The 22,504-nt window shown below is 35.6% G+C and overlaps 1 protein-coding gene across 1 annotated transcript; it reads right to left on the reverse strand.

Moving 5' to 3' along the window:
- Positions 1-671: 671 nt before the first annotated feature.
- Positions 672-21,998, reverse strand: gad1a (glutamate decarboxylase 1a). Its single transcript, XM_067409005.1, has 16 exons — positions 21,914-21,998; positions 20,212-20,271; positions 18,593-18,745; positions 16,187-16,429; positions 15,979-16,069; positions 11,375-11,487; positions 10,527-10,642; positions 8,640-8,719; positions 8,499-8,553; positions 6,959-7,075; positions 6,800-6,864; positions 5,996-6,074; positions 5,620-5,769; positions 4,110-4,217; positions 3,386-3,475; positions 672-845 (listed from the first exon to the last, which is right to left on the reverse strand). Exons 1-16 carry the CDS (start codon positions 21,996-21,998, stop codon positions 672-674), a joined length of 1,779 nt encoding a protein of 592 aa, XP_067265106.1.
- Positions 21,999-22,504: the final 506 nt, after the last annotated feature.

The raw sequence follows: 22,504 nt of genomic DNA on the forward strand, positions 1-22,504 counted from the left end.
TTGAAGGTTGAGCATGCAAGCTCATTGGCTACTGATACAGCAGGAACCAATAAGCTGTGCCCTATAGATAACAATGTGATTACGAGCAGGTTGAGTTAAAGGACCTATTAGCCTGTGCCATCTAGAGTTTCATGACAGAACTTTGTATTTGTGACTATATTTTTACTGCAGTGTGGTATTATGACCCCAATGTAATGCCTTGCTCCTTATATTTCATTGTAAAAGCTATACTGTAAGCACAATTTTTGTTTCTTTGTACAAAGTGATGGACAAATTATTTCTACCTTCTATGGTAATCAACCTTGAATATTCCTTTAATGTACAGTTGTGCAGTTTACAGTGAGTATAATATTTCCAGTTAAAAGAAAGAACAGAACAGAACACAACAGAATAGAACACAACTGGGAGAAGGGAAGAGGAGAAGACATATAATGTCATAGGATGAAAATCTGGTCCTTCATTATGAAATTATAGCTCAAAGAGCTCATCACCTCTGCATTCTGGAATGTCCAATTTAATTCTAGAATATCCGAGAGGTTCATTATTCTAGAGCACTTCACTGGTCTAATACTCTGGAATGTCCAGCTGAAACAATACTTCAGAATGTCTTCTCAATTTCCTATATCCCTACAGAATCTACTAACGTCTACTGAATTTCCACCCGGTGCACTCTATAAATCCTGTCCCAGTCTTTCTATCTCATCAATCAGGAAGTCAATGTCAGACCTGGTTACAGCCGGATTGGAGATGACCATTCTGAAGAAGTTGACCTTATTACCCTGAGGCTGGTAGCCCACCATTGTTGTCCCACACTCCATCATCAGTGCCTTGATCTTGGGTGCAACCTAGATAAAAGTCACAAGACAGAAGTTTAATACTTGTACAGTATTATGAATTATGAATACATGTAAAGTATTTAGTTGTACAGTATTAATAAAGTGAGTTCTCTGTAGTGAAATATGTGGCGTACCAGTCAAAATTTTGGAATAATTATAATTTTTTCTTATGTTTTTATGTTTTCTTTTTTTTTTAAATAAGTCTTATGCCCACCAAGGCTAAATTTATTTGATTAAAAATACAATATTGTGAAATATGTTTACAATTTCAAATAACAGAAGACACTGAAAATTCAGCTTTGCCATTATAGGAATAAATTACATTTTAAAATATATTAAAATAAAAAAAGTTCTTTTAAATTGTAATAATATTTCACAATATTGACGTTTCACTGTAATTTTCATGAAATAAATGCAGGCCTGGTGAGCAGAGACTTCTTTCAAAACATTTAAAAAATCATAATTATTACAAACTTTTGACCCAACTGGTGTTGTAAACGATACTGGAATTTCCAATTTTTAATATGATACCTTGAAAATACCGATATTCAATACCATTTTCGATCAATACCACAAGGAAAACTGTCATATATACTAGATATTTTTTATTATCCAATTTTTATTTATTTATTTATTTTTATCTATTTTTTGTGATAATTTGGGTAATTTTGTTGCAATAGCTTACAAACAGAGACTTTATTTGAAATTCTGAACTAAATTTACAAAAAAAAAAAAAAAAGATAAATAAACAGTCAGTCATAAAATAAGAACAAATAAACTGCAAAAGATATCACAGATAAATATAACAGAATAAAGATACAAAGGAAAAGCACAGATTTAAGTTTTTCAGGTGGGTCTAAAGGCCTGTACACACCAGGACGAATATAGCATGCGTTTATCGCCAGCGTTTTTCGAGACGTTCATACCCAAAATACCCAAGTAATTTTCACTAGCGATGCGCAGAGTGAACGTGCGAATTCCCTCCCTGACAGTATGTGCTTAACGGTAGTACAAATAGACATATTTATGATATTAATAAAAAGTTAAAGAATATAAAAATGCAGATATAAAATGGAATATATATGTATGTGTATATATATATATATATATATACATATATATATATATATATATATGTATGACATATGAGAGACGGTAGTCAGAAACGGTAGTGCAAGTCACAATGACAGTAGTGCAAGTGAACGGTAGTGCTAATAAACATATTTATGAAATAGACATTCTCAACTATATTTCTTGAATGTAAAAGAAAAAACAAACAGTAAAAATACAGAAATAAAATACATCTATTGGTGTGGCCAAGAACTGGCAGAGCACCCATTTGCGTGCGTCTCAATCAGCTCTCCCTAGTTCACTAGTCAGGGTACTGATCAGGGAGTCAGCCACATTCATTTACACGGTATACTGATACACGACCTAGGAAGCTAGGGAGCTGTTTGAGACGCAGGGATAGTTTATAGGGTTCTTCCTCATCTACTTACTTTCTCTTCGTCGTCTTGGTATCAATGTGTGCTCGGCAAGACCGTTTTGTGCTCAAGTGCCACCAAGTCGTGTTTTACTGTAACTTCAGCAGCTCCAGGCACGTGAACGAAAGTGCCACTCTCATTGGTCTGCCAGTTTTTAACGCAACGCGTCAAACCAAAAAAATAAACCCGAGGCGTTTTTTAAAAAATGAAGCTTTTACGCCTCACGTTTTTCATGTCGGTGTGCACACTCACATTGGCACCCTTTGTTTAGTCATGAGGCGTTAAATGTCGCCGATAATCGTGCGATATTCGTCCCGGTGTGTACAGGCCTTAACAGTAGTGTTCAAGTAAGAAATACTATAATAATCAAATAAAGTAATTAAATGTAAAATAACACTGGATATTCTTAAATGTAAAAATTTTATTAAATTAAATACAGATGAATGCTTACAAATTAAATTTACAAAAGTTATTCAGTCAAGAGCAGTGAGTCTCTTTTGTTCTTTGGTTAACATGACAGCATGGAAATTAGGCTGCAGTCACTTTAAGAGTGTATGTACGGATCCAATATACTGTTACACAACATGCATTTTGTCAACTATTTACATTCCAAAACTGACTTTCTTTTACCTAAATACTTGCCAAGACAGGCATTTTGACAATTTTGTGAGTTTTTGAAGCCCAATAAGCCAGAAAAAACAACTCAGTTTGGTACTCAACGGCTGTTTGAGAGGTGTCTTTATGTGCGCACCATTTATATAGATCACACTTTTGGTGATGTAAGGTTATGTAAAATTATGCGCAATACAAGCACAATTCAACCAAAGTGAATGAGACAAGTGAGTGAGAGGAGGCAGGTGTGTGTCAATTCGCCGTTGAAGAGAAGAGAGTGTGAGCTGGTATCGGTGTATCGATACTGCAGAAAACGAGTATTGCAACCATTTCAGATATTTCAGTATTGATATGTATCAAAATATCGATATTTTTGATGACACTAGAGTGTACACATTTTTTATTTTATCAGTTCATGTATATAAGACAGTGAGTCTTTGAGTATCATCTCACCTTATGAAGCCGTTGTCTTTTCTCCTCTCCATCTGGCAGGAGTCGCAGGCTTGGAGGAATGTACCAGAAACACACATTGGTGTGTTGGGGCTGAGAAACAGACAGAAAGACAGCATAGCATTTAAGAAAACAGGACATATTCTAAGCAGACATTTGTCAAAGTATTCTTCGAACAAATTATACATTTGTAAATCATAATAAATTGCTACATTCTTTGCTTTTGTGCACTGCAAGTGTTCATTTTCAACATCTTTAAAGTTGTCTAAGGTCTGAAATATATTCTACACAAGTACATGGATGTAAACACTTTGACCAACACAAATGCAATTTCATGTATTGCTGCATTCTGAAATGTGTCAGAATGCAAATCATAATGCATTGCAAGTATGTGCTGCATTCTCAGCATTGGCATAAGGGGCAGTATAGTGATGTAAACTTCTACAATCTTCTTCTGTGGTCAGTTTTCTTTTCCAGGTCAACTACTGTCGGAGCAACCATTTGAAGACAATCTTGTTGAACAAGATTTTAATGTTAGTTAAACATAAACCACATGAGCAATGTGTTACAGGCCCTTACCAGATTGTAGAATATAGAACAACTCTCTGCTAGTCTTAAAGAGACAAGGCCATGATGTGGCTCAGACTAATAACAGACACCTTGACTCTGAATTGTACTAAAGTATGTTATTATGGACAGTGGTAAACTCTGTTGTGTTTTCACTCACCTCCCCTTGAAACACCATCTCATATCCTTCTCGGTTCTTGATCTTGTGGTAGAGATACTCAGACAGCTCCAAACATCTGTCAATGTGTTTCTCAAAGCCAATAGTGCCCTGTTAAAGATGAAAGATCCATAACATGACAGCTGATATTCTGCACAAGCATCTTGTGTTGGATTGACATTGATTCTCTACATGACAATACAATACCCATCCATCCATCCATCCAGACATCTACCCACCCACTCATTCATCCATCCATCATTCATCCAACTGTTTACCTATCCATCCATCCAACCGTTCATCCATCCATTCATCCATCATCCATCCATCCATCCATCCATCCAACCAACCAATCGTTCATCCATCCGATCATCCATACATCATCCATCTATCAACAATTCATCCATTATCCATCCAACCGTTCATCCATCCATCCACCCATCCATCATTCATTCATTCATTGTTGTATATCAGTGATTCTCAACCGGTGGGCCTTGGAGCGCCATAGTGGGCCGTAAGCAGTGTTAGACTACACCCAAATTATTTTTTTATTTTTTTTAAATTGACAAATCTTGATATTTTCTAATTATCTAATTATTCTTATGAATTTATGTGACCAAATATACATATTATGTGACAGTCAAGTCAAGATGCATTCACCATTCATCTATCAATCTATATCATTCATCCATGATCCATTCATTCATCCATCTATTCATCCATCTATCCATCCATCATTCATCCAGTCATCCATCCATCCATCCATCCATCCATCCATCATTCATCCATCCATCCATCCATTCATCCATCATCCATCCATCCATTCATCTATCCATCCATCATTCATCCATCCATCCAACCAATCGTTCATCCATTCATTCATCCATCATTCATCCATCCATTCATCTATCCAACCGTTCATCCATCTATCCAGCCATCATCCATCCTTCCAACATTCAACCATCCAACCAACCATTCATCCATCCAACCATCCATCCATCATCCATCTGTCCACCATTCATCCATTATCCATCCAACCGTTCATCCATCTATCCATCAATCATTCATTCATTCATTCATCCATCTGACCATCCATATATCATCCATCAATTAGTGTTGGGTGATGTCTACCAAATTGGCATCGGACGATGTCTACAGTGAAACATCGTGATGGACTGTGACATCGGGGCAAGGGTGTGGGGAAATTTAATTAATTGGCTTGCTCTGCTCCGAGCCAGTAGACATGCACCGCTAATGTGGTGCACGTCTGGAGAAAGAGAGAACACACATGGAGCTGGAAGGGCTTGAATGAAGCGCGTTTGGTTTTAAATAAAACTACTAGAGGATATCGCACTGAAATCCATCCAACCAACCAACAATTTATCCATACATCCATTCATCCATTAACCCATCTACCGTTCATCTATCATCCATCAATCCATTTGTTTGATTAATTCATAAGTAACACATTATCAGACACTGAGCTTCTGATCTCATGAATGTGCACACACACCTTTGACTTCCACATGAGCCAGAATTTGAAGATGTCTACATGGCGGCCACACTGTATGGCCTTGTCCCCCGTGTCATAGTTGACATCATACTGTTTATCCTGCTGAAAGAGATATCCAGCACACATGGAGTTGCAGTCCTGTAGTAGACCCTGTTAAACACACACACATGAACACAGTGAGATGGCAGGAGCACTGAGCAGAGATGAACATAATCACATGTCAAACTGTCCTGTCTATCGCTCTTTTACTTTATTGCCTTTTGAACATCTTGTTTCTAGTCAGTTTTCTTTGTATCCTATCACTAAATTTTACTCCATTCTATTATCCTTAAGACTCATTCATTCTGCCACCCCCATTTCTGTCTTTCTCTCTTACCTTCTCTCGCACCAGAATGGCGGAGCACTGTAGTGGAACACCCATCATCTTGTGTGGGTTCCATGTGACAGAATTAGCTCTGCAGAAACAGCACTGATCAGAATACGGTGTTGGCATGTGGTTTAGTTGGTTATAGAGGCAATAAAATACCATTATAACATTTAGAAATGTCAAAGTCAGCCCCTCCCATTTTGGGAAATCCTTATATTACAATTTAATTTTGCTTGACTGCAGTGCAAAGATAAGCAGGCAAATAAAACCAAGGACTTTAGGACCAAGCAGAAACCTCTACTAACTGGTTGAATCAGCAGAGGACAGCTCTTGTGAAATGAGTTCTTATTACAGTAACAGTATACTTAAGTGCGAACTGAATGTAATGTTAATTGCAATTAAATTCAAATGTAGAGCATTTGTGATAAACTGAAATATACTTTAATGTTATTTCTATTTACTTTCATGTCATATGTTTAAATATATATGTAACTACACATTTGTAACGATGAAGATGCAATCTAGTACATTTAATATAAATTTAATATAATATATTAACTTTAAATGTAATATTAAATAACACTACAGTTACAATCAAAATCAAGTACTTTACATGTGCTTCAGTATGTTAGCCAACACATCAAAATAAGTGTACTTATTTAAAGCATCACTTTAATATGTACTATATTTATATGGTAAAATAATATTCATGAATATAATATAATATTCACGAAATAAAAAGCTCATAAGGTTTATAATATGTCTCTCCACTTTTGAGATCATCCCAACGCCGCTGATGCTTATGTATGATACCTCTCAATGCCGTTAAGCTTGTGTCTGTGTTTTCTGGACATCAGCAAACCTCCTCCCCACGCTCCCTTAAAAAACACATTTACACCATCAGAAATTTATTCACAGCATTTCAACATAATACATCTGTTTACCTGAGTCAAGAAAGAATCACAAACGTACATCCACATGAAGCCAAATGTTGTATTTCTCACAGATGTCAGCGATCTCATTGATTGGATCAAAGGCTCCGTACACTGTAGATCCAGCTGTGGCATTCACAAACATCGGCACAAACCCCTGGACAGCACAGACACAACAGAGCCACTTCATATAAACTGACTTCACATACACAAACAAAATCAAAGTAGATGCACTGCTTAGAACTAACTGCAACTTAATTGCAAGTTTAAATTCATATTAAATGCAATTAGCTGAACTTTAGAACATTTTTTTGATGTACTTAAGTAGAACTTAAGTATATCTTAATATGAAGTTTCATATTTAGTTCCATTGTGTTTGAAATATGGTTACTGTATGTACTGACAAGCATTTATGGTCAACTAAAATGTACTTTAATACTGTCATATTTATACTTGCATGTATATATGCATGTACAAATATATTTGTAATTACACATTTCTGATGAGTCTAATAAGTCTAGTACATTTAAAATATATTAACTTTAAATGTAATATTGAATAAGACTACAGTTACAATTAAAATCAAGTACTTTACATATGCTTCAGTCAAAACATCAAAATAAGTGTACTTTAAAGCATGACAAAAGTTTATTAAAACATAATGATATAAGATGTACTTTAAAGAAAAGAATGTTTAATTTGACATTATTACAAAGTGCACTTTTAACCTCTTAAAGGATTAGTTCACTTCTGAATTAAAATTTCCTGATAATTTACTCACCCCCATGTCATCCAAGATATTTATGTCTTTTGTTCTTCATTTGAAAAGAAATTAAGGATTTTGAGGAAAACATGCCAGGATTTTTCTCCATATAGTGGACTTCACTGGGGTTTAACGGGTTGAAGGTCCAAATGTCAGTTTCAGTGCAGCTTCAAAGAGCTTTACATGATCCCAGACGAGGAATAAGGGTCTTATTTAGAGAAACAATTGGCCAAAATTTACATACTTTTTAACCACAAATGCTCATGTTACACTAGCCCTGCGATGCTCCACGCATTACGTAATCACGTTGAAAAGATCATGCGTGACGTAGGCAGAAGTACTGCAGTAGGGCAAAAAACTCACACAAAAAAAAACATCACATTTTCTTCTCCAAATTCAAAATCGCCCGACATCATTGTTTTACCTATCTTTGTAAAAGCCGTTTGATTTTTAGTCTTTGCATGTTCGCTTTGAAAACATAATTTTAAATTTTTTAGAAACTGACTAATTGTTTCACTAGATAAGACTCTTATTCCTCATCTGGGATCATGTAAAGCTCTTTGAAGCTGCACTGAAACTGACATTTGGACCTTCAACCCGTTGAACCCCAGGGAAGTCCACTATATGAAGAAAAATCCTGGAATGTTTTCTTCAAAAACCTAAATTTCTTTTCGACTGAAGAAAGAAAGACAAACATCTTGACATGGGGGTGAGTAAATTATCAGGAAATTTTAATTCTGAAGTGAACTAATCCTTAGCGTAATGAGATGACAGAGAGGTTTGTTGAAGAGTTTATTCTTGTGTACAGGACATTCACCTTCTGTTTGGCGTCAATGACTTTGGCCTCCAGATCAGCTGGAATGACTCTACCTCTAACAAAGAGACACAAATGTAACAGACTCTCACTGATGAGAGGGTCCTCAAACACACAGCACAGACACAGAGAGCTTCCGCTTACCTTTCATCTGTGCTCAGCAAGATCAGATTCTCTGTGCCAAAACCCAACACAGCACTGGCCTTCTTTATAGAGTAGTGACTCTGGGAACGATATTGTAACAGACTTGTAAGTGTATGATAGTTCATACATTAAATGCTTATTTCGCCAAAAACATGAAAATTAATTTATTCATCTTCATGTCATGCCAAACTTGTATGACTTTTCTGTGTGACACAAAAGGAGATGTTCTGCAGAATATCCTGACATTCCATACAATGAAAGTGAATAGAAATGAGGTCTGTCAAGCTTCAAAACTGACCCATGGAAAGCACCATCCAGCATAGCTCTCACATCTCATTTGCATTTGCACACATTCAAATATGGTGCAAGACACATCACACCAGGTTGGACATCAATGATGATCTGTCCTGGAACCGCAAATGTTTGATGTCATTGATATCTTAATGAGTGCAAACGAGATGTGAGAGCTGCGGCAAAGGAGGTTTACAGAGAGTATTGGGTAAAATTTTGGTCTTTTGATCTCCAAAATGCTCGCTTATGGTTTCAGAAGACTTACAATAAGTCGTTGCATCAGACTTTCTCATTGTCCATCATCAAAATTCTATCATAATCTATTATTACCCATCATTTTCAAATTTTAATTTATTTAATAGCATTTGTTTTCACTCACATTTTCATTTTTAATCATGAATTTACAGGATGAGCATATAGGCTAGATTATGCATTTATTTTACTTATGAAGAGAACAGATTAACAGTCAACTGTGCATCATTTTACATGTTCAACACTACACGAAAGAGATGAATGTTTGTCTTTTTCCGCAGTGACAGCGGAGGCCACTAAAACATGACCTTTGTGCCCGAACTGGAAAATATGAACAATTATGATTAAAATATGAACAAAACACTTAATTGGACTAAACTCGACTTTCTTTTTCTGCTGGGTTCTTGTGATTGATAAACATTGTGTGTTGTTTTGTCCTTCATCCTCCACCACATCCGCATCAGTCCCTCATTTTCACCTCTTTCATCAACAACATCACAACTCTTTGGCCGTTTGAACTGAGATCAAAGATGAGACAATGCTACATAATAGCTCATTAATATGCATGCTCGCCACCATCTGGACAGGGGTGGGAATTACAGTTACAAGTTACAATAGATCACCCTCAGTGTAATCTGTCAAATGACAGACAGCTTTCAGATTTGTTCGTCAATTCTAAAAAATTCAATCAATGACAGAAGAAATTTGGTTAACACGACCACAACTTACAATAAAATTCACAAGTTGTATAGACTACTTTTAAAGTACTTTATGGTGCTTATTTTATCTGTTTTGGAGCTCACTGGATTCACTGTATGGAAAAGAGACACCAGGATATTCTGCAAAACATTTTTTTTCAAGGGGGTTCAGAGAGAAAGAAAATACAGGTTTGGAACAACCCTCATGGGTGAGTATGTGATAACAGAATATTCATATTTGATTCCATTCCTATTATGCAAGTTTAACCATTGATGTGACTTCAAAAACATTTGATAGGAGCAATTCAAATATTAAAAATATTATTAAAACTTTCAGGCTCTCAAACCACAAAAAAGTCGCACATAGCTATGTGTTTTGCACATCAACACTCTAGTGTGAAGTGAAAATACTATTTAAACAAAATAGTTTCTTTTAATTTTGACTTTGGAGAGTGTTATTTACTTTTAGATAAACTGAACAAAATGGCTTTAACCGGAAATCACAATTTTCAATTAAACCCTTATAAAACTGCAATAAATTACACATTCGTTTCACTTTTCTCAGTGCACAAGCATTTAACTACACAGAAATGAAGAGACAAAAAATAAACTGAGGGAGAGAGAAGAGAGAGAGTGAATGACCTACATGTTCTGAGGTGAACAGCACCAGTCTGGGAACCGCTGCCATGCCTTTGATTTTCACCTCAGGGTAGTGTTTGTACCGTGCCACCATCACGCTGTACATGTTTGAGATCGCTCCTCCTGCAAGAACAAACATGCACCCACCAGTTGTTGAGAGGAAAACATCAGTATTAAAAAATTACCCCATTTAGGCATACTGTGTAATGTTAGGCTGTCTAGTGGAAAAAAAAAACTGCATGCATTTTGCAGAAGAACATTGTTTTGGTTGTGCTTTGGCTCTGCGTGACTTTTAATGTTACAATTACTTCTGTTAGAGAGCTACATATGGCAATTTATCTGCTCAATAAAATATCTTACTCACCTGCTGAGTAATAAAAACGTCATCGCTTTTACAATATTTCAAATCCCTCAGTTCCCGCCATATTCGAAAAGCCAAGCCAATGTTGATTCTTGTTTTATTACGAGTTCTGTCTTGTTCTCTTTTTGGCAGCAGACTCTCCTCTGTTAAACGTTTGTTTAAACTGGTGATTCACCGGAGGTTGGAGATTTAGCTGCTCCATGTCAACCTTTCTCGCTCGTTGTGACAACTAACCTATGCCACTCCCACACCAGTCAAAGTACCAGAGCAATTTTTCTCTATTTACAGATATGACAAGATGTATGAACACAATTTCCTGCAAAAAACAATCCCGACAGGTCTAAAATATAAACATTTATAACAGGCTTTTACCACAGTGAAGCAGGGTAAGACAAAAAGATGTTTTGGAGAAAGTTGTATTGATGAAAAAAAAAGTTACATAGTGTACCTTTAATCTAGAACTCTTAATTATTCTGTTGTTTAAATGGCCATACCTGGTGAGAAAATTCCATCGCCCTCTCCGTTTGGCCAGCCGACAATCTCTCGCATTTTCTTCAGGGTGAGCTGTTCCATCAGTACAAACACTGGTGCAATCTCATATGTGAACCTGTAAACACACACACACACACACACACACACACACACACACACACACACACACACACACACAACACACACATTTATTTTTGTGAATTGTGGGGACTTTCCATAGGCCGCAATGCATTTTATACTGTACAAACCGTATCCCCCTACCCCTAACCTTAAACCTAACCATCACAGGAAACTGTGCACACCTTTATTTTCTCACAAAAACATCATTTAGTATTTTTATTAATTAATTTACATTTTGGGGACCAGTGGCTGGTCCCCACGATGTAGGTGAACTCAGGTTTATATTACATCGTGGTCCCCGCAATGTAATATAATCAAAAGCACACACACACACACACACACACACACACACCCCTCATTTCTACTTGTCCCATATTAATAAGTGTCTTGACAGCAGGAGGTAATTCACTATCTGTATTCATGTAAGTCTGTTCAGTCCATCACAGAATCATTCTGATGGGAGGCCCTCGCTGGATGCATCTTCAACCTATTAGTACCCGTCAATAATCATCCACTGTGATTAGTAATGATGAGCAGCTCATTAGTACATGCAAATGTCAAGTGCTCATGCAGTTCTGTCTAATCAATATAAACAGTACTGACATATAATTTACAGACAGCAGGAACATGTGCAAACATGAAAGGTGAAATCATATGCTGTAGGGGAGACTGGGGCTAGCTGTCACATGGGGAAATTGAAACAAGGATGCATTTCAAAAACTGAGGTTTAGTTTCAAAAGTGCAATTCTCTAGCAGGTAAATATATATAGTGCTGGGAAGTAACTGATTACATGTAATCTGGATTATGTAATCAGATTCAAAAAATTAAATACTTGTATTTAGATTACATTACATTTTAAAATATTTGTATACAGACTATAGTTACTTTTTTATTGATTAAATGATTACATGTTATACATTAAAATGTACAAATTCACGTCATTTCATATGTAGATGCAATGTACACCTCTTTGACCTAATATATTTACTTGAAGTTCCCCGTCAGATTTTAAGTTAATAATTTAGGTCAATAAAAAAATTAAGTAATTTATAAATAAATAAATAAATTTAAGTTCACGGTTCTCTGATGTTGGTTAATGGTCACATGACTTACAGGTAAACAAAAATGTTTTAATCTTTTTATTTTAAAATTATTTATTTTAATTTTCAGTTTTTATTATTTAATTACTTAAAAGCCTTCATTAAACTCACAAACCCCAGTCTGAGAAAACCTGAAGAAATGTAATATTTAATTCACTTCATGTAGTTGATAACAAGGAATATATTAATATATTTTATATAGAATTTATTTTCTTTCTCTTTGTATTTTTATATCAATATGGTACAAGAATATCCTATGCAAATCAAGGTGATAAATGGTCAAAAGTAATTTAAAAGTAGTCAGATTATATGACCTTAAATGTGTAATGTAATGGATTACGTTATGAGCTACAATTTTTGTCATTTAATATGGAATCAGTAACCAATTACAGTTTGTAAGTAATCTACCCATCACTGATTACAGAACTGTTTATGTTTTTCCCGGGCTATAACTGTGAAAATGTTCAATATCTTTAAAACAAAATTTTAAGGACTGACAATAAGGGGGCAAAAAGTGTGACTATCCCTGGTATATACTTTACAGACTTCTGAAAATGCTCACTCCAAAGTGCTTCATGAGGACAACAAGGCATTTTCATCAGCTGATTTTATCAAATCTGATGTAATTTTCTAAAAGTGGTCATTTGCTGCTTTATGATACAATCAGTTCTATCATAAAACTGACTATTGGCCATTACAGCCGTTAAGCAGCAGAGTCACAAAATACAGCCCCCTAAAATCCAAAGGTTCAGTCATTTGGGGAAGAGGGAAGTAAATCTGAGGATGAGGAGTAAATCTTTTATTGATCAAAGGAGAATTTGGGCATGGACTGTGAAAGACATCATAAAATCTCTGACCCTCAGAGGTCAAACAAGATCCTTACATAAATGAAGAATATCCCAATGGACCAATAAAAAGTACGGATCCATTAGAGTAGAATTAAACTTCCTTTTAGTTTTGTAATCTGACCATTGTTTTGTCATTAGACCATTCCAGCAATACGTGTCATATAAATGTCAAATATTTCTCACAGATACCAGTCTACTTGAATGAACAGACAAATGGATGGATGGTTAGATAGATGGATAGATGAATGGGTGGCTGGATGACGGGGTGGAGGTGTGGATTGTGTCAGAGGCTCAGCTGGCACTGTGTCTCACCGTGTAGCTGTAAATTAGTCTTGACCAATGAGGTGTTACTCTACATTCTGGCCATTTCCATCTGCATGCTGTCTCAAAACACTCATCACATATCACAGGAGCTTTTCTGCTGAGAGCTTATATGTGTTATTAATGTGTTATTCTGAGCTAGCACACTCAGGTAAATGCCAATTTTATCCAGTGGAGCAATATTACACTTGATTTGCTTTCCCTGAAGGAAGTGCTTGCAAGGCAGCAAAGGGCTGTTAAAGTTTTAGGCTTAGTTTAAATGTATGATTTTAATTCTCTTTAAATGAAATGCTGCATCAGCAGTCATGTTTTCTGTCAGCTGTGCATGGTGTAAAGATGACTGTATGGTTAAACAGTCTGAATATGCACAAATGATGTTGTCACTGAAGTTGGTTACACTTTGAATGTTCAACAGCAAGCCAATGGTAAATTTTCAAATCTGTTGTTTAAGATGTGTGTATACTGTTGCACTCATGTTGATTTGATTGCTTCTACTGTTCTCATTTGTAAGTCGCTTTGGAGAAAATTATCTGCTAAATGATTAAATGTAAAATGTAAGATGTTTTAAAAAAACATAGTTCTTTAAAACAAATTATAGCAGATCTAAAGCTAAAATGATCTGACAAAGTTTGAATTGAAGCAGTACATTTAGCCATGGGCTAAATTAATAGTAGATTTTTAATACACATGGTTAAGGCTTTATAAAAAGCCCCATCTAGAAAGTTTGGGGAATATATGTGCAGTTCTGTCTTGCAAATAGTGTAAAACTTCATAGACAGTCTGAATATAAACTCTTACATGTTCACATTACTGAAGTGTCTAATTTGGTCAAATTCATTTACTCCCTCAACACAACTAATCTGTCACATTCTGTTGCTGTTTTGGTTTCATTTTTTAATGGACTTTTAGTCTGTATCACATTTTCATTGGTTGTCCTGGTTTTTCATTAGATCATTGATTATCTGTCAGCTGTTTCTTTTCAGTTCATTATCTTGTGTGTGTATATTGCCCTCAATTCTCTCAGTTCTTTGCCTAGTGGCCATTTCACCTCAGGTGTGCATTATTTTGTAATAATTCAACAGACTAGAGTCAATTATTCCATTTATACTATATGGTTACCACACCTCAAGACATTGTTCAGATGTTGTATTTTAAGACATTTGTCAGGTTCTTGTGTGTAGGACTAATTTCTTATGCATCTCATCCCATGCCTCCATTGCTAATTCCAAAATGACATTAAAGCAGTCATGAAAGGGCCCTCACTCCCGGGCCCACGCCACCCAATGGCCTTAGGAAAACAGTGAACAGTGGGCTATGTGCATGTAAGCGAGTAAATACAAGAGAAATATGGCAAAGTCATTTCAAGTCATTCAACTGTAACTTAATGTTGCCATGTAGATGTCTTCAGGCCAGGACTGTTATCAAACATGTGAAGTTTGGAGCAGATCAGACATCGTATGCCTGAGTTACAAGAACTTCCTGTTTTGTGGCTTTAATCACATACATTAGCGCTTAGCCAAGTGTTTCATGATTTAACATGTTTCTAGTATGTTTGGTATTTCGTGGCATACTGAAATGTGTTTCTGGAAGTGAATTACAGTGTCAAACATGCCGTTTCCTGTTGCCAGCAGGTGGCGCTATGACTAATTGAATATTGGCATATAGATGTCTTTAGGCCAGGACTCTTATCACACATGTGAAGCTTTTTTGTAGGTATTGGGATGTTACATCTGTCTACCGAATTTCATACCTGTACATGAAACGTAGCACAAAGGACACTTAATTAAAATTTTGTAGGTGGCGCTATCGAGCCAGTTTGCCACACCTAATTCTAAAACCCGTAAATTTTTACCACTTCAGACGCGTGTGCAAAGTTTCATGAGTTTTCAAAGAATTGGCCGAGCAATTACAATAGGGTCTTCACACTATTGGTGCTCGGGCCCTAATTAGAGGAGAGCAAGAGAGAGAGCGAGATTAAGCGTGTGTGAGTTATCTGAGTATGTGCATCTCTCAACAGTGTTCGGAAATAATTCTGAATAATTCTGAAAATAATTGCACAACCTAAGAACATTCGTCAACCAATCAGATTTGAGCATTCAAGAGCCCCAAAGTATAATTAATGTTTTTATGCTGCTAAAGATCTGCTATGCCTTGCCTTGTCATCTTCATCAAAACGTTACAAAATCCCAAGTGAATGGAAGGAAGGTGGAACTCACATGTTAGTGTTGGCAGTAGAGGTTAGCCACTCTCCAGCTAAGCCAATGATGTCTAGACCTGTTGACAACTGGTTAAAAAACCTTGGGTGACCTGCAGGGAAAGAGAAAGAAGGAGAGAAAATAAGACACACACAAACCATGTGTTTCTATGATACTAATGCTTCTTTTGCTAGTTAACAGGACTGAAAGAGCAGGTATCCGTCATCACCTGTCCGGACTCCATATTTGAGTGTGTCCCTGCAGTCCACCAGGATCTGCTCCAGGCTCTCCGGCTGATCACACAGCTCTAAGTTGAAGCCTTCCAATCCTTCCAGCAGCTGGTGCGGATGATGGAAGTCCAGCACTTTTGTGGATCTGTCGAAGGTCTTCCGCACATAGTTAGTGAGGATCTCCACCACCTCCAACAGGAACTGCATTGTGTACTCCTCGCCATTTTTAGCAGGAAGCAGATCTGTGACCAATTTTGTTACACAGTTTTATCAGTCAATCAAATTGCTGTTCTACATAAATGTTTTTTTGTTTGTTATATGTAATTTATATATATATATATATATATATATATATATATATATATATATATATATATATATATATACATATATATATATACAGTGCAAAGTTTGTGAACCACTTGCAGAATCTGTGAAAATGTGAACATTTTTTATTTAGTACTGTCCTATATAAGATATTTTACATTAACAATGTTTACATAAAGTCCCCAAGACAAAAGAAAAATCTGAATTTATAAATATGACCTCATTCAAAAGTTTATGAACCCTTGATTCCTAATACTGTGTGTCGTTATCTGGATGATCTATGACTGTTTTTATGTTTGTGATGGTTGTTCATAAGTCCCTTGTTTGTCCTGAGCAGTTAAACTGCCCAATGTTCATTAAATAGTCACTGCTGCAAATATGCAAAAGATGCTGGAAAACTGAAGAATTTTTGGGACCTGGAGGATTTTTCTGAAGAATATTGGGGAGTTTAACTGCTCAGGACAAACAAGGGACTCATGAACAACCATCACAAAACAAAAAAACAGTCGCAGATCATCCAGGTAACGACACACGGTATAAAGAATCAAAGGGTTCACTAAATTTTGAGCAGGACATTTTTATAAATTAAATTATTTTTTGTCTTGTGGACCATATATAATTTTTTTATGTAAAATATCTTACACAGGACAGTACTGAATAAAAAATAACATGTATATTGTTTGATCCCTGTTATTCCGATAAAAATATTCACATTCACAACTTTCAAGCAGCACTGTGTGGGTGTGTGTGTGTGTGTGTGTGTGTGTGTGTTTATATATATATATATATATATATATATATATATATATATATATATAGTGTATTATGAGTGTAAAGCAGAATATTTAAAATGAAAATAATGAAACCATAAGGTAAATCATGCAAAGCATTTACATAAATGTAAATCATGGTGACATTTTTGTCAAATCTTCTGGTAGAAAGAGAAAGATATTTTACAAATCATTTAAGGAAGAAATGCACTGTAGGCAGCCAGCATTTGGACACATTTGGACTCTAGAAACAGATCAAGTTTAAGTGGATGGAAAATTTACTTCTATTTAACTACAATGTTAATTTCACTATATACTGCATCACAGTCAAATTGAGTGAACTTGTGCATTTACTTTTAGTTTGTATATATATATATATATATATATATATATATATATATATATAAAAAACATGATCTGCTTTATTGTTCAAAACCCTGGAATTTCATTTTTTAAAACCTTTTTTAATTTATTCTAAAAACATAACTGTTTATTAGAAGAAAATGTGTATATTAAATAAAAAAGTATCCAACTGCAAATTCTATAAGTATTATATATATATGTATAATATTATATATTATAGAAATAATATATAACATTATATATGTTTATATGAACAGTTCTGGTACACTGTAAATAAATATTTTCATGATTTGTTATCACATTTTTCCTTTTGTCAAATCAACTTATATAATTAATGTGGTTCAGATAACAATATTTTGAGATTCTGTTGATTAAACCAATTGCCTTCATTGTATTAACTCATTATTAACTCATTATGAACTAAAAATTTTAAGTCAACTTACTTTATTAAGTTAAACCAACAATAAAAGTCACTTAATCGAGTTTTCTGCACATAAGGGTGATAATAAACCAGCATCTTTTGTGGGTTATGTTTTAAAAAAAAAGTGAGCCTATCTTCAGGTTGCCTGAATTGACTGTATGAGGATACAACTGAAAAAAACAAAAAACAAAAACAAAACAAAAATAACAAGTCTGATGTATAAATGTATTTGTCGGCTGGATGATTCACATAATGATATTATTATGCTTTTGTCTAACAAAATGAGGTGCAACAGTCGTGAGAAAATATTGGTATAATTGCCTATATTATATAGGCAATTATACCAATATTTTCTCATGACTGTTGCACCTCATTTTATATATATATATATATATATATATATATATATATATATATATATATATATATATATATATATATATATATATATATTGCACTGTCTGTTACTGTTTCTTCTCTCTAATGGTCTGGAAATAAAGTTGAATTGAAATTTTATCTCTCACCTCTTGCATACAGATTGGAGAAGTCAGTCTCTGTGCGTCTGAAGCGGGAGTCTGGCTCGTTGTCCCGTGTTAAAATGCTCTTGGGCTGCTGATCGTTAAAAAACCCGACAATTCGGCTCTTGTCGTCAACATTATTGTTCTTCTGCAAAAATCCTATATTATTACACAGAGAAGAAGACTGAAATGAGCGACCTCCGTTCCCAAACATTGCCGCAAATATTTGACACAAATGAAATGTCTTTAAACTTCTCTTCGGAGCTGTGGGGATGTCCTTACTGTCCGCCTCATGTGTATTTATATGGCACAGGTTATCTGGGGGGAGGTCACCACTGATGACATCAGTGTAACAATGATTTAGATGCCCAATGAAGCCTCATCATCACCACAGAGAAGCAGACGTGAGCGCGAGGGACGCATAGGCTATTTGATGCCGCGCGGATACTCACAGACTATAACTGATGGTGTTAGGGACCGTAACAAATTAAATCATTTTACTTTTGTATATGCTGTAAAAACAACAACTAAAGATCTATCTGAGAGCAGAATTTAAGATCTCGTCACATTGCATATTTACTACAGACGAATTCGATTTAACATAATGTCAGTTTAAGACAGAAAAAGTCGGCATCGAGACAGCTGCAGCTCTTTCCATCCGCAACAACGGCTGCAGACTGTTTCATTTTGTCTTCTGCAGCTTCCTCAATGTCCTCATCTTCATCTTCAGCTTCATATATGGGATCATTCAGGCGGTGCTTCTTCTTTTAACACGGCAGCCAGAGCGACATTTCAAGTAGGCCTATGCCAAATGTTAAATAACGCAATATTTCATCTAAATATTTTTTCAGATAAAAGATACATTTGTATGGTTTTTTTTCTACTCCTTAAAACACATTGTAATTTTATAGGCAGCATTATTTATATGTAGGCCTATTTTTTATATAAATGAAACAACCGAAATAAACCGATTTAGCACGATTAAATCATGGGGGACCATTTCTTTTGAAAGCACCATCCATATAAAGGCGACGTGCGTTATCTCGGCAAAACAGAGGCTTGACGGATTGTCATTAATAGATGTCCATTGAGCATAAATTCTCTTGGGACACAGATTTATCTGTTCACCTCTTAACTCGACTATAACTCTGCCGGATAAAACAATCGTAAAATAGCTAGCTATTCTTTAACATTAAAAATCGTACCTTTTCGAAGGGATTTTCTCTTTAAATCGTGTGGTTAAGCAAATCAACATTTAGCAATTAATCTAATCTGCATCTAATCTGCAGCGCATCTTCGATCTTTCAGATGATCAACATGCCGAACACTCACCCCTTTAAATTTGTCTTTAAAAAAAGAAACGCATTTGAAGCCTTCTGCTTCATTCATGGTACATAATAGAGGTAATTGCTGTGGTGCTGTTGACTGTCAATTAGGTGACCAACTCAAACCACCAAAAGGCGTCGCTAAATGACACGTCTGCTCATTAAAAAGCAATTAATACAGACATATAATGCACCGCAGTGCCACTTTAAGTGGTATTTCAGGCACAGTATGGCAGTCGACGTCCATCTCAATCAATTAATTGTTTATAAAGGAGTCAACTTTTTTTTTTTTCAACTTACCACATATCTTCATTCCAAGTTTCCTTGTACATCCATGAGCGACTCCACTCCAGTCATAGTCTACAGGAAGAAAACGGCGAAACCTCTAAGTAGGTAGGCTAATATTACGAAATAAAGCGATAATTAAGGTTCCTTCCTATCCACAAAATACAGTTGAAGCCCTCTTCTTCCTAAATTTACCCAAGCGGTAAATGCGCCATCCTTTATGCTTAATATGGGCAGCCGAACAAAATTTAGCGTTAATACAGGCCAAATCAGGACAAGAGGCTCCCTCCATTTGGAGCTCGGCGGTCCCGCCCCTGCGGCCCAAACCCTCAGCAGCGCTATTACGAGTTCAGCCCCATTTACCAGCTCATTATCTCTGTCGGTCCAGACCTCAGCCAGCCAGCCAGCCAGCCACTTCCTTCCCATTCTTCTCCAAATGGCTTCTCCTCTATTCATCTCAGGTGCATTAAATCGTTTTGAACAGATTTACTTTTTATTAGACAGTGATGTAAATAATTGCCATGCTTGGTAGGCTATAAATGTGGCATGCAGGGAAAAAACGGATGGTTTGAAATCTGATTTCCAAATGTAATCTTCACAAAAGGCAACTGAACAATAGCCTATATATAATTTTGTTTTATATATATATATATATATATATATATATATATATATATATATATATATATATATATATATATATATATATATATATATATATATATATATATATATATATATATATATATATATATATATATATATATATATAGCCTGTATATATATATATATATATATATATATATATATATATAAACAATTTTATTAACATGTTATTTTTTAAAAGTTTGAAAGACTGGGACATTTAGAGTTCAAGAGGATAATTGTATTGAATAAATATGACTTTTCGGTTTTAAAAATGATATATATATTGAGATAAAGTATTAAAATCTATAATTGCTAACGTAGAAAAAGAATAAAATGGAGCTCAGGGTGAATGGTCGCTTATTTACCCTGCAGCTACAAACACAGCCTACACAAAGTCACAATATGCCGTGACTAATTTTTGAAGAACATGTTTCTGTTCAGGTCATAAGGAAATTAATAAACAGAGCTGTGTGCCTCCCCCATCACAGAGGAAGACAGTGAAGCGAGCAGAGCAATTAGTGCCGATTTAGAGCGCCTACAATTAGCCTATAGACACACTTCATATAATTACACAGACAGACTCCTTCACGGTTTTTCCTTTTAGACGAGAAAAATATTTAATACAATACTGAAGCTATAGAATTGTCCTGCTGTTGTGGTAATAATAATAATAATAATAATAATAACAACAAGGGTCGTTTTAAAATAATAAATAATTTTAAATAGGCCTAATACATTTAAAACAACCTTGTATGACATAGCCTACCTGTTAGTACATCTAGCAAGGCAAAAATGTATTTCAAATGGATAATGACGGATCACAGTTGGCTGCTCATCTGTCTTCTCTAATTGCCTGTGAGCAGGTGTGTTTAAAGGCCATCACCTATGTTGACAACGACATTGACCTGGCTGGCGCGGGAGGTCCGCCGCGCGCTCAATGCTGCGGTGATTTGTTGGTCCTGACGCGTAGCGAATAGCGCCGTTTTCCCGCCTCACCGACAAGATTAATGACGTTGGCCACAAAGCAAATAGCCGGAGTGAAATAGCGATTTATCGGTGATGGACCTACTTGAGGAAGGTGGCCGTAAATTTGCCGAGTTGGGATCCGGATCGCCGCCAGTGGAGGAGGAGGAGGAGGGTGCAGACGCCGCCATCACCCCAAGTGTTTAAGACCTCAATTCACTTTCAGAGAAACCGCTCCTGTTTTAGCAGACAACAAAAGTCTGACTGGAGGGGAGATGGGGGATTCAGCAAGACCTGCATAATTAATGGTTGGTTAATATCATTAGGCTATTTAATTGAAGTAGATTTTTTCACATTATGGCCTTTAAGAAAAATTCGTTTAAGCTACATTATGATCTCATATAGCCTATCCGTGTCACTTTTTTTTCTTTAAAATGTCAAAGTTCTTTGAGTTGTAACAATAACAGATGTTCTTCTGGAAATAGAATTTAAAATCTAAGAGAACAGAAGAGAACCTTTAAAAAAGAACCATTTCAGCATAAAGGATTCTTTAAGTTCATATGGTTTAAAATTAAACTATTAAACTCGCTGAACCCTGAAGAAATCCTCTTTTTTAACAGTCTACGCACAGGTTGCCGAGCCCTACATTATTTCTTAAGCTAACCTTCCCTAAAAAAAGTCAGTTAAGCCAATAATA

The sequence above is a fragment of the Chanodichthys erythropterus genome, chromosome 14, assembly GCF_024489055.1.
Source record: "Chanodichthys erythropterus isolate Z2021 chromosome 14, ASM2448905v1, whole genome shotgun sequence".
In the NCBI taxonomy this organism is placed as follows: domain Eukaryota; kingdom Metazoa; phylum Chordata; class Actinopteri; order Cypriniformes; family Xenocyprididae; genus Chanodichthys; species Chanodichthys erythropterus.

Coding starts and splice junctions, on each gene's coding strand:
- gad1a (XM_067409005.1), bottom strand. CDS start 21,998: ATGGCGGCGTCTGCACCCTCCTCCTCCTCCTCCACTGGCGGCGATCCG. Junction 11,488..15,978: donor TCTACTGCCAACACTAACAT/GTGAGTTCCACC, acceptor GTGTGTTTACAG/GTTCACATATGAGATTGCAC. Junction 8,554..8,639: donor TTGCTGAGCACAGATGAAAG/GTAAGCGGAAGC, acceptor TCTCTTTGTTAG/AGGTAGAGTCATTCCAGCTG.